A 14295-nucleotide genomic window follows, 5' to 3' on the forward strand; every position below is an offset into this window, starting at 1 on the left:
TAATATTAATATTAATTCGTAATTGTACTAAGCAGCCGATGTTACACCAATAACTTGTCAGTTTGAACAGATGTTTACTAATGCTACTATGAATAACATGTAAATAAACTTGTAGAATTCCACTGATGACCAAGTAACTGAATATGTGCAAAAACAAACACTAATCTGAATACTTCAAAGAAACTAAATACTTCACTGAATGACTGGTAGTATTCCACCTGAAAAACTTATTCGATGCTTCAATAATTATCATACTTATAACATAGCCTTGTTTCTAGACATTTTGCATATTTCCTTGATCACTAATATTCATGAACATTCTAGGACAACTTTCATAAACTTACTTGATTTTAACATCATGTGCCTGCCCTCTAGCTGCCATTGAAATTAAAACATTGAAATATACTTTATATCATTACCCCCTTCCTGGATTGTGAAGTTCCTTGAGTAATCCTAATACAAAAAATAAATGCTACACTAGGTTGTCCATTCACTAAATCTTTTTGGTGGTTTTCTCTTCCAAGGCCCATGGTAAACAGATGGGATAGCTTCTTGTCTCTTGTTGTTAACAAGAGGGTTCTTCCTAGGTAGAAGGTCGAGTGAATCCACTGGCAGCTCTGTCCTTGCTGATCCTCTGGAAGTAGTCTTGACAGGAACCCTGGGCTCCTCAGCAGGTTGAGTTTCTGCTGATAAGTTCTTCTCTGGAGTTACCCAGATGGCCATTCTCTCACCAACATACTTCTAAAGACAATCAGTTTAAGACCTTTAGCTTGGATTGCCTATCCTTCTAGATTCTGTAAATCACATCACTGTTTAAGACATTTGGCTTGGATTGCCCATTCTTTTGGCATTCATTCTATTCACTACAATGTATGGTTCTTACCAACATCTACCTAACTTTGAAGTTTGTCCTGCCTTGAATAGGAATTATTCAGTCATACCAAGTCACTTTGACGAAATCCAGTCTTATCGACAATAACACCATAGTGACTTTGTTCTGTCACAAACTGATTAAGTCTTTCTTGGGTAAAGTCATGTATAACACCTTTATTCTTCACATTTCTGAGAGCTCTTCTAATCACCAATCCTTCAAGACGTGTTGGAATGTTCGGTCCCACCACAGCAGTCACTAGATGACAGTTATTGCTAATAATTCCTGTATGAGTATTTCACTTTTTGGTGGTACAGTGACCATTCTTTTTGTTGCTACTGAAAGTTCAACCTCTGTTGTAGTAATAACCATGTAGTATTTAGGTGTTCCCTGGTTATATACTGTGTAGATATTTGAAGTTAGCTTAATTTCACATACATGTCTCTGCATGAAGTCAGTTCCCAATATGCACTTTTCCTCATTACCAATTACTCACACAGTGAGGTTAACTTCCAACTTCCTTTTTACTGAAACTTTATGTTCATCAATCCCTCTTCATCTGTAAAGGCAATATCCCACCTTTTATAACAAATCAGGTTGAACAATTATAGCTGTACAGCCAGTGTCAATCACATACTGCAAAGTTTTCCATCAGTAAGCACTGGTCTCATGGACAATTTTCTTCAATTAACAAACTTCTTGTTTCATTTGTGGTACATGGAATACTTCTAGCTGAATTTTGCCCATAAATCCAGCTAGTTCCTGTCTTTTTTGTTGTCTGGTTAGCATTTTGGTGTTCCTTTAATCTGATTGAGCTCTGAGACATATCCAAGAGGGTATTGTCTCCTTGGTTTAATAACAGTTGTTGATTCTTTACAGTCTTGGCTGTAATGGCCATGTTTCCTACAGTTATAACAGTTCCATCTTTCTAGTGCTTTCTGGGAATTCTTATTCCATAGTGACTTTAATCTAAAGTTTCTCAAAACATGTACTTTCAAGTTAGCTTGAAACACCTATTTTAGTGTAGTTTATTTCCTTCATTCTGTGAACTATCTGTCTGATTATTTTTTTTTCAGTTTTTCTAGACAGTTGTAAAGGGTAGTTGATATTTCAGCACTACAAGATCAAATATTCTTGTAACTTCTAGATGGTGCCTTTAGTAGTTTATGTGCAACTTTAATGGATTCAAGTTCCATTACCAACTAAACAGCTTTATTTACTTTGCTTCAACCTATTCTCATATACTTATTGGCTATGGCACCTATAAATTGGTCATGTGCCAACAAATCCATCATTTCACATGGATCATCCAATGAGCTAACTGGGCAAACCATTCTAAATCTTCTGCAAGTTCAGTTAAAGTCTATTTTTTCCTCCATACCCTGTTCCAGCACTTAGCTCTGGATACTTCCTTCTGGTGTGCGAGTCACTCCAAACAGGTGAGATGAGGAAGCTACCAATGATTGATAGTTGTTATGACTCTCAAATGAAAGATTATTTAAAGTTGTCAAAGCTGGTATTTTTAAATGGGCAGCAAAGTGACATGGTTGGAGTAGGCCAGGAAGATCTTGTAGTAACAGATGACAAAGCAGTAGTAGTAATAGGTGCAAAACAACTAAGTTCTCCTATTCCATACTTTGATTTAGATGGTAATTTAGATTGAAACTCTTTAACCAATACAGAAAGAGGTGTGGCTGGTTTCATCTTTGCATTTAATGATTCATCTTCCAGACGTTTTATTTTGTCACTAATGTTATTTTCTACCTCACTGATGTTTTTCTGTACTTCATCAAATTTGTCATTACAGCCTATCTGTATTTTTTCAAACTTTTTGTAATGTCTTTGTACATCTTCAATAGCTTTACCAAACTTGACTTTAATCAGGTTTATTTTAAAATTTAATTATTTCAATTAATAGTACCTTTCTTAAAATCCTGTCTCTTGACTCTTGGTCTTCTTTTGATTTTAGGTAACCTTTTCTTTTGGTGTGCTTTTTATTGTTTCAATATCCCTAGCATAGCTCTGATCTCACTTCTGAATCTGGTTATCATATTGAAATTGCACTAAGTTACATTTTGTTTTTATCAAAATAATTCCACTTATGCCATGAATATTTTAATGTTGTTTTTTTCATTGGGTTGGTGAAAGTAATGTGAATTCCAGTGTACATAACTATAACAAATTATTTATTTATTTCTTAACGTTTGATACAGGGTGTTAATACTATCATTTGTCCATACTATAGTTGTACTTATACTTTTATAGGCCTATGTTCACTAATAACATTTTCACTTTCAAATGAAATTTACTCGTTAATAATATGCAAATAAATGTACTCGCTAATGATATGCATATAAATGTTCTCGGTAATTAATGCTTCACCAATTCTCGTATTTGTAATGTAGCCTTGACAATGCTGCCTTGTTTCTACACTCTTCACAAAGTTGCTAGAACACTAATATTCATGAATATTTTAGTTATTCTAGGATTACTTTTATAAACTTGATCTTTACATCATGCACCCTCTAGCTAACATTTAAATTAAAACATTGAAATATAGCTTACAACAAAATGAAGCTGATTTTACTAAAAACATGAAGTTATTTTCCAATTATATTTATTCAGGATATTTTTTCTCCAAAAGCATGATTCTTGCAGGGGTTTAAAAGGAGCATTTATCAATAAAAGCACTATGGATGAAATTACCAGATATTAGTTTTCACATTATACAGTGAAAATTGGAGGAGAGAAGTCATAATAAGTTGAAAAATGACTTAAGCTTCAGAAATAAACAGTTCATTACCGATGTTTCGGCTTACACCATTTTCAAGGTACAATGATTTGTCTTACTACTCGGACAAAATGCTGTACCTTGAAAAACATGCAAGTTGAACGTGGATCTCTGGATCAGGATTTAGATCCTTTTTGTCAGGATCTGGGAGGGTCAGGTACTTTGAAGCCGTCTTCCTCCTTCCTGCACAGTTGTTGTAATCATTGTGCAAAATATACCATCATGTCTGCTAAATACTAAACGAACTACATGTGAGGGTTGTGCACCATTTACAGTCTTTAGTTACAACAACCCCTTTCAAAGCCATGTCCATTCATACACCACGTGTAGCATTTTGTATAGGAATAAACATTCCTTCACTTGGTGTGTACAGGCATATTTTTGTTATGTACGATATAGTAAGACAGTGGAGTCAGTAACTCGTTCTTATTTAGATTTTTCTTAAAATAATTATTTGAGCTATGTAAGAGCCTGTCGTTTATTGTCTGTATATTTGTGTAAGTTGAAGCATTAGATCTGGATTGTGATCTGGTCGTGTCATGGTGTGCAACCTGGTAGGATCAGGCACATTTCAGAAATCTTCCTCCATCCTTGACTGTTTTTTGATGTAAACTGTCAAATGTATTTAATATTTATGAAATTAGCATACATAAAAATGTACACTTATTCTATCCTCCCTCTTTTCAGGCCATGTTCATTAATATAATACTATAGTAGTTAGTACTACTTTATCATATCACTACATTTGGTCATTTAAGAAAAAACTAGCAAACAGTTCCATGAACAAATAGTCACTTTTTCACTCGATCATATTATGAAGCCCGAAGTTGACAGACGATAAACTCTTTTAAATACACATATTAATGTACATATTGAGTGGTGAGAGATACTTAGTACTATCATCATCATCATGAATGATACAACGATCTATAGAAGTAAATCATCCTAAAACATATTGTTATTAAAATAATTGAACGAGCAATCTAGGAGCCTGGCACAGATTGTTTGTATATTTGCATATTTGTGTATGAAATCAGAATTTTTTTATCTGGGACCTCTGAAAGCTTTGATAATTACTCAATTTTGTATTGTTTGTAATTTAGTTAAATTTGTTGGTGCTATATTTATCCATGCTGGAATTGCATATTCTATTACTGGGCTTATATGCAACTTATAAATTTTGTTATTTCTGGTGATGTACCATTATTTTTACATGACAGTCTCCTAGCATAGTTTGATCACTGCTATTCTTTATTTATAATTTGGTTTGTATGATTTTTCCATAATAATTTCAATTCATTAAGGTAGACCAAGAAATTTTGATGATGTAGTGGTACTTAAAAGTTCCATTTAGGTATAATTCAATTTCTTTTTCATATTTTTATCTTTTTTGAAAATAATAACATATTTGTTTTTGGTTCTCCTATTTTAATTCTGTTCATTTGACAATTTCGTACTATTCAATTTAGAACTGGTTGTAAAATTGTTGCTGCTACTGAGGAAATTGTGGAACTCTTCCAAATTGCTATATCATCTGCAAATTGAGATATTAAGTAAAATTTTGAGTCTATTAACAGCATACTATTCAATTTAGAACTGGTTGTAAAATTGTTGCTGCTACTAAGGAAATTGTGGAACTCTTCCAAATTGCTATATCATCTGCAAATTGAGATATTAAGTAAAATTTTGAGTCTATTAACAGCATATCGCTTACATAAATGACAAAAAGGATAGGGCTAGCTACCTGCCTCAGGAGCAAAATACTCTGAATAGGTGCCCTCCACATTCACTCTACATTTCCTTTTATCTAAGAAGTTTTATATCCAGCAAATAACACCTGTCAGTAATTCCATTTGCTTCAATTTGTACCGAAGTCCATTATGTCATACAGTGTCGATTGTGTTCTCTATATTGAGAAAGCAGGTAAAAGTACATTTGCTACCTATCATGGTTTCAGTTATTATATCTAGATTATTCCTAGTTTGCCAAAATTTTCTGAAACCGTTTTGCACTTCAGGTAATTTTGATGCTATCTCTAAGAGTGTTGAAAGTCTATAACTAATTATTCTTTTTGAATTTTGTCAAGTGCCCTAATCACCTAGCCATGCCAGGCTAAACTGATTGGTCTATACCTCTCTAGTTTACCTTCTTTTAGAAAAATAAGAACATTTGCTTGCTTCCAAGAGACTGGGATATAAACTGAATTTAGGGATAGGTTAAATAATGCTGTTAAATGATCAAACAATTTATGAGTGCCTTTTTTTTTAAAGAGAATAGCTTGTATGTTATCTTCGCTTGGTGCTTTGTTTTTCGTATTTTTAATGGAGATGATTACTTCTGTTTTAGTGATTGGTTTTGTTATCTAATTTGCCAGAAGGTTATCATTTGTTTGTTGTTGATTTTGAAGGTTAGAAATCTCAGCCAGGAAAATTGGGGTATAAAAGTGTTTATTTTGAGAATTTAGTGTTGGATATGTTTAATATGTTTACAATTATTTGTGAATCTCTTTAGTTAATTACAAAATTCTTTTTGATCTGAATGCTCATTTGTGCAAGTTGAAACACCAGTAGTTTGGCTTCATTTGAATTTCGCCTGAAGCTAATCTAGGGCTATCTGCGATTGCTGTTCCTAATTTACCAGTGATGGACTAGTCAACAACATCTGCTGCCAACTCTTAGGCTGCTCTTTTCCCAACGAATAGTGAAATTGATCGTAACATTATAAAGAGCATATTCTGTGATGGGGATTTGTACCCGCGACTCGCAGATTGCGAGTCGAGCACCCTAACACTAGGCCACACCAGGCTGAAACATCAGCAATAAACTGTTATATATGAATTACTAGGTAATACTAAACAGTACGTTCAAATCATTCAAGGAAACCCTATATACTACTTAGTAAGTATATAGTAATTTCAAACATTTTTCAGCCACAATATGACCAATATACTTGAATAAATTATTTATAGAAGACAAAAAGTTTGTGGTTTAAATTTTGATTAAAAATAATAATAATAATTATGAGAAATACATATAATTTAAAAACGAGTGGTTTGAAAGAATTTTGTAAAACTCACCAAACATTTCTGGAGTTCAGTTCTAGCTCGTACATGAGGTGTATGGGTGTGTCAAGTGGTCAGAAAGTCGCTCTTTGCTACAGAAGATTAGGTATTTGCTCAAAAACAGAATATTACTGGGCATATTTTCCCCCTGTGGTTAGAAAGCATTTGTTAGTCATGCTGTGATAGCTTTTAAGCAAATGTAATAGAATTTATCTCTAAATTACAAATTTGCACCAATATTTCTGGCATAGCTGTCCAAATTGGTGTGTACATTTTTAACTTTTGATATACTTTGTTAAGCTGTGTACATTTTTGAATCTTGATAAACTTTGTTAAGCTCTCAAACCATCGAGAACATATAAGGCTTTAATTGAAAATGTTGAGTGAGAAATGATATTGGCATTTTATACCTTGAAATCAACCAAACACTGTTGATTATGGCTGTGAAAAATGTGCATGTTGTAAATTAGAATTATGTCTTACATATGTCAAGTATTACAGTTGGCCATAGTGACTACTGTTTTCTTATTAGTTTATAAAGCCTATGGCTGAATACTGTTTACTATGAATTCAATGTTATACCTGAGATTAAATTTTCTTTTTTTTGGGGGGAGGGGTGAAGAAATAAATTATCATCATATTGTTATCATAATTTTCAGTTCCTTCTAGTGATACACTGCTGAATCATTGCGCATGAGCGATTGTATCAACGTAAACATTTCCTTCTACTATCAAAACATTAGGTGTTATAAACAATGACCATCCAGTATTCTGAAGGTCCAAATGACAGATTATTGCAATATAAATTATAAATCAAAACTGAATAAAATAAACAAATTTGTAGGTCCATAATAGATTAATGCAATCTCAAATGAAAAGTTTAAAGGATACATCTTGGTGGGGGTTTGGAGGATGGCTTGCTCCCATTTTAAATACAGAAATATTTGAACACTGTGTAATGTACAGCTCACTGCATTGGCTTGGTGTCAAGATAATTTTACCAACTATAAGCTTTTTCAACATGTTTAAAGAGTTGAGATATAACATTCGTTGTCATAACACTATGGCATAAAAATCTTGAATATCCATTCTCTCAGAAGAGCTAGATTACCAATTCCAATCCTGATGCATAAATATGCAAGCTCTGCAGCTAACACTATATGTGCATACAGGAAAATAACATTGGGGAAATAATAATAAACGTTATCCATTCATTCATGAGAAATTGCAACCTTCTAGATCATATCTTAGAGCCACACGTGTGAGCCTATTCAATTGATCGAACAAGTTAAAAAAACTTCATTGTTTCCCTCCATTCTCCAGCACCTAATTTTCTGAATGTAATGATCCTCAAAACCTTGATGAACATTCAAGATGCGTTTTAACACATTTTCCATTACGATTCAAGTGAATGGTATTTGCAGAAGCTTAACACCTCTCTAATCATTATGTTTCACCAAGCGAAAAAAATATAAAATGGGTACATCTAACTTAATGCTGCTTTATTTCATTCTACAAACGTTTTTGTAGGCTTTTATTTACTTAATATATATTTTTTAGTAACTTTCCTAACCTACAATGTGGTTGACATTAACTTACACAAGTTGACAATGCATTGATATTTTAATTTTACTTTACAACTAACCATTTGTGTAAAAGTAAAACACAATTTGATGGTCTCCCTTCCTCTATAATTCAGGATGAGGTTTAATTATGTACCTACCTAAAATATTGTCTGGTTTGGACAATATCTGGGTATGTTACTTCTGTAGATAATAGATCCAAGTCCTGAGCAAGTTTCTCATATTTTGTGTATTCACAGATAGTAGGGAATCATTGTTCACTACTTATAAACTATAGACTGATATAGGGTTACTTTGCAGCAGCAGGGGGAACTTGTGAGAGTTGCATTTATATGCTTTTAGAAGTAAAATATTCAATTTGGATAATATTTCAGGTTGGTATGTCATTATGCCCTAGCCTGTATTGAAGGAATGTACCTAGTGCTTGACCACAAGAATAATCATGTTTAAATACTGTGAATTATGGTAAGTGTATGTTACACCACAATGATAAGCTTATTACATAATTTTTTATTTCGATAAGTAACACTGAAATGCCTATCTTTGGAGTCCAGAAATGTGTAAATAGAAGTCAACAAGTCTTCTCACTTACCCACTGGCTTGGGCATTCTGTTTCATACATGTTTCTGTAAACTTTACATTTACTTGCATCATCGTTATTCTTATCCAAACATTCCCAGTACCTATCCCTGGAATTCCAACATCGCTGACGTTGCTCTTTGTTAGGAAACGACATTGCTGAAAAGAAGAAAAATACCTTCTTTACATTCAAAACTACCCCAAATTTTATACTTATTAAAATGTGTTTTTAACTAAGTGTGGTGTTTGTGTATATAATATATTAGCACCAAGATTTTTATTACCTAAACATGCGTTAGGCTCTATAAATCTTGTAAAATATATTTTCTTTGGTTTTAACTTTTTCATTCATAAGCTTCAGTATATACCCAAAGCAGTAAATATGCATTAAAAATGTATCTTGAAAACACAGATTCAAAGACAATGGTCCTATTAGATTTATACATACTATCAGAGATAAATATAATTGTGCAATATGTAACAGTGAAAACTATTAACTATTTCACATAAATGTTCCCAGATAATGTAGTCATAAAACATCTACATCCATATATTGTACTTATATATGACAATATTAGGCACTGCAAAACTTTAAGAGATGCAACAAGCACAAGGATAGAACTATACTCACTGTAATTCCATGTTACTAATAATAGGCAACAATATGTATTTCTTAATTACTTGAGTTATGTACGTCATACAGTGGAACATTTTGCGAGTTGCTCAGTTTAGATACATTAATATCTGTAAACTTCACAAGAACCAGTACATTTCACCAGATTCCATAATATTAAAACTCTACATGCATAAAGCCTCTGAAACTGGTTTCAAATATTCACACTTTACTGTTTTCTAATATTCAAACTTAAGAGTCTTGGCATACTGTTTTGTAGAATTCAAATCTACACAGTCTCAGCATACTATTTTATAATATTCAATCTTTACACAGTCTCAGCATACTGTTTTATAATATTCAATCATTACAAAGTCTCAGCATACTATTTTATAATATTCTGTCTTTACACAGTCTCAGCATACTGTTTTATAATATTCAATTTTTACACAGTCTCAGCATACTGTTTTATAATATTCAATCTGTACACAGTCTCAGTATACTGTTTTCTAATGTTCAATCATTACACAGTCTCAGTATACTATTTTCTAATGTTCAGTCTTTACACAGTCTCAGCATACTATTTTCTAATATTCTGTCTTTACACAGTCTCAGTATACTATTTTATAATATTCAATCTTTACACAGTCTCAGCATACTGTTTTCTAATGTTCAGTCTTTACACAGTTTCAGCATACTATTTTATAATATTCAATCTTTACACAGTCTCAGCATACTATTTTATAATATTCTGTCTTTACACAGTCTCAGCATACTATTTTATAATAATCAATCTGTACACAGTCTCAGCATACTATTTTATAATAATCAATCTTTACACAGTCTCAGTATACTATTTTATAATATTCAATCTTTACACAGTCTCAGCATACTGTTTTCTAATGTTCAGTCTTTACACAGTCTCAACATAATATTTTCTAATATTCAATCTCTACAGTCTCAGCATACTGTTTTCTAATATTTTTATACAGTTTCAGCATAGTTTTCTAATTACCTTTAACTACAGAAGTTTAGTACAATCTTTTGTTTTTTGGTCTTCTCTCTGTACAATAAATAGGTAAAATATTTTCAAAACTTACAACTTAACAAGATCACTGCCTCAAATAATCTGGCTTTTGATGTGCTTCTATGCTGCTCTTGTAACTGGAAACTGAATAAATGGAATGATTCAGAGCAAACAGATATTATGAGTTGTACAGTACTTTTACAAGCATGAACTTCTGGAGTCAGAGAATTTCAGCAACAAACTTATATGTTGAGTCATATGCTAGTATGGAGCTCAGAAACCCACAACACCTTTCGAAGGAGCCAATGTTTCTACTTTTGAATGTTCATCTTTCACACACCACCTGATAAAGAGGATAACTTCACACTTTTTTGTTATGCATGATAAACAACGGCCAACTGAGGTAGTTTATTTTTAGTTTAAAATGAATGACATTCTCTCCCCCCCTCCTTCAGGGTTGGTCTAATGCCAACAATTTCATTCTGAAACTGACAAGCTCAATACTACCCAAGATATAGCAATTTATAGCTTATATTTGGTGTTTTTGGAAGCATTAGGCTTGTTTTTTAGAAGGTAATTATAAAGTACATGTAAATATAGAGGTCATGGCTATGTGCGAGTTTTTGCTTAGTAAGAAAGTACATGTAGATAAACCAAAAACAAGTACACATGAAAGTAAAACTTATCTGATTGTTTAGCAAACAGTCTAAATTAGATTGTTACATGAATGCTTAGGGTGTGCTTTCTGGTTTAAAATAAGTAAATAAAACTACTTATACCAAGTTCAAGAATTAAGTTTACATAAAAATTAAAATTACTTTGACTATTCATCAAATATATAAAGAAGTTTTTAATATGTGTTCTTAAAAAAAAGTTTTAAAAATTGTATATAATATCTTATACTAAGTTATAGATATCATTCATATGCATGTAAATAGGGCCAATTACTTACAAATTATAATAATTAAATAAACACACAGATACATGTGTTAACCATAAAACATTTTACCATTTCACATGTTTAATGAACTTAATTTTAAAACGATTTAATTAATTGTTTTTTCTTTTTTTTTAAGTTTTGGGCTTAATTAATTTCTTGATATAGACAGTCAAAATGAGCAAATGTACTTCATTTGGGTAAACTAAGTCAGTTGATAACAAAGGCCACCTAATGCTAGCTAAAACAATGCTTCATATATCATTAACTTTAGGATCGGTCTCTTTTTATTATGTGGGCTTTTGTATAATACAAGCATTAGTGAATTTTAATCTGAATGTACTTCACTGTGTTCTTAATCCACCAACATGGATGGATAATGGAAGAGTGGCTAGTAGTAGTACTTAATATCTAGAAACTGCAGTAGTTTATTTCATAAGTTATATAATAATAGAACTTCTATTCAAGCTAGACCATACATTCAATGTCAAAAAAAAGTTTATGGGGTTGTTGAAATCTCTCACATGTAGGAAAATGGCATTATTTCCATTCTTAACACAAAAGTTTCAAAAGTATTTCTTAAGCAAGATTAACTGGGTTGTCCTCAACCACAAAAGCAGTTTTTATCAAAAAAACTGCAACACACTAGTCCTGTGTGGTAACGCAAGAATACCCCTTTTCTAAAGCCATTCTGAGAATCGTTAAAATTTAAATAAATGGCAACTTTCCAAACATTTTTCTAAACGACTTGACAATTTATTAGTATTATTGAGTAACTTGTGTTTTATACGGGTAACTTGCTCAGATTTAATGATAACTGGTTCCAACAGAAATCAAACTAACTCAATTAGCAGTAGTGATATTGACAGAACACAAGGCAGGCAAGGTGACCATAAATGTCAAGTGGTTAAACTGAGACACCGTCAAGCGTCGCAATACACTACCTTAGTCTAGGCTTAATACCCTTATTAGTCTAATATTCAACGTAAATGACGGCAATGTAAAACATCGTATCCCTCAGTGATCATGTGACTGATGATGTCACTGCAACAGATCAGCAGGGTGTCATTTATTGTTTACAACAATTTAAAATCGCACTTTACATTAATTTTGGTTACATTTTCTGTTTTTCGTTTCTAGTTTATACAGCAATAGCCAAAATGTAGATTACTAGTTTTCTTTAACAACTTAAACTTTTGGGCACACCTGGAGTCACCTAGCAAAAAGAAAAAAAAGTAAGTTAAAACCGCGACTATTGTTATGTCCTGAACGATCTATTCAGGATAGAGATCCAAATCAGAACATATGGTCGGTCACCAAGAAGATAAGGAGAAGGTTCAGGATCAGGTCTAGTCTTTCTTTCATGTTGCTCTTAGTCTAAAGCTAACTTATTTCATCCATACTGTAGTTTTAAAAGGTGTTTCGAGACGTCTTTTAGTCACACAGTGATCCTATAGTTATATAGGCATTTCATGCTACTAATTTATTATTGTGAATTATTCAGCCGACAAGCTGTTTAAAATTGAATAAATCTATAAACGTAAAGTCCATTGAATTTACCATTTATCACCGACGTTATATCAATTTCGGGAAATATCACCCCTCGTCAGTAACCCTGAATAATTTACCCTTTTCAGGGTTACTAATGAGGGTGGAATACTCTGAAACGAGTATAACTTAGTGAAAAGTGGTAAGTTGAATGGTGGATGTGGCTTCCAGTTTTTTATATAATGTTTTTATTGTTGATATCATACCCTCAGAAATATAAGCAAAATTCCAAGTTTTTAAATATTTCATTAGCACAATACGTAAAATTCCTAATTATACTTGTCATCAGGCATTACTATTAGGCCTATTGCATTTTTAAACACTACATTCCTAATTTACTTTTATTTAGTCTCTTATGGATGTTCAAAAATTATATTAGAATAGTGTATAATAATAGTATTCCAATCCCATTATACTTGTCAAATCCATTGCCAGCGACGCATTTTGGTCAATGCAGAGCTCTTCAGGCTGGCTGGGATACAACAAACACAGCAATGGTTGGGCCACTATTTATATGAGCCATTTGATACAACAATAATTGTTTTGGTGTGTACGCCTTTTACAAGCCGGCGAAGAATGATTACAATTATACCTTTCATCATCTACAATTCTGGTACGAGAAATGCAACAAATAAGTATAAACTGAGACGTTATTTATTTCTAAAGTTAGGACTAATTGTCATTAAGAAGACTGAACTTTGTCAATTCTTGGGCTATTCTAATTCAAATAGTGGGATTTTATCGTCATTCGTTTAACGCACTAATGGGCCCAAAGTACAGAACGCGAATTTATGGCAAAGAGGCACGAACCATAGACCCTTGGATGGTAACCTGTCAGAATTTAAAATATATCTTCTTCTTCATCGCCAACTGTCAACATAAAAGACTTTTACTTACATTTCTTAATAGTATAGATATATACTATGTTGTTGTTGGGCTTAGGATTCCTCTACATTAGGTGTCTGTGATTTATTAGCGATAAATTCAATGATATATGAACAGCACACACTTCACTTGTTTTCAAAATAATATAAATATATATATATTGTTACGCCTCCGTTCGTGAGTTAATTTTCCGTATAATTTCTTTCCGAAGAAACTTTAGCGATACAAGTCCCTTTTTAAATAAAACTAGTTTATTCTCTCTGAATACAACTTTGCAGTACACTTAATTTCCACAGTCGCGCTATAATAAACGCTATAATTCACAACGAACGTTTCACGTGCTCGACTCAACAATACGTCTCTCTCTCTGTGGAGTTCAATTACACATTGTTGCCGTCAA

The 14295-nt window shown here is 32.5% G+C and overlaps 1 protein-coding gene and 1 long non-coding RNA gene across 4 annotated transcripts in view; one reads left to right on the forward strand and one right to left on the reverse strand.

Annotated features, from left to right (window-relative positions):
- LOC111085729 (cytochrome c oxidase assembly factor 6 homolog) overlaps positions 1–12608 on the reverse strand; it is a 23704-nt gene extending 11096 nt beyond the window's left edge. Inside the window, exons 1-3 of one of the 3 annotated variants that reach the window (XM_022385691.1) lie at positions 12426–12444; positions 10599–10669; positions 8899–9044 (exon numbers count right to left, since the gene is read on the reverse strand). In XM_022385691.1, coding sequence (XP_022241399.1) covers positions 8899–9042 — 144 coding nt within the window. In that variant the 5' untranslated portion in view covers positions 9043–9044; positions 10599–10669; positions 12426–12444. Of the gene's footprint in view, positions 1–8898; positions 9045–10598; positions 10670–12329; positions 12349–12406 lie in introns of those variants that run through there. The other 2 variants (XM_022385690.1, XM_022385692.1) reach the window with 2 other exon arrangements.
- A 17-nt stretch (positions 12609–12625) lies between these two features.
- Positions 12626–14295, forward strand: part of LOC111085731 — a 16350-nt gene continuing 14680 nt past the window's right edge. The window contains exon 1 of the long non-coding RNA XR_002610544.1: positions 12626–12701. This is a non-coding gene — a long non-coding RNA (uncharacterized LOC111085731). The remainder of the gene's footprint in view (positions 12702–14295) is intronic.

This window comes from Limulus polyphemus, unplaced genomic scaffold (assembly GCF_000517525.1).
Source record: "Limulus polyphemus unplaced genomic scaffold, Limulus_polyphemus-2.1.2 Scaffold580, whole genome shotgun sequence".
Lineage (NCBI taxonomy): Eukaryota > Metazoa > Arthropoda > Merostomata > Xiphosura > Limulidae > Limulus > Limulus polyphemus.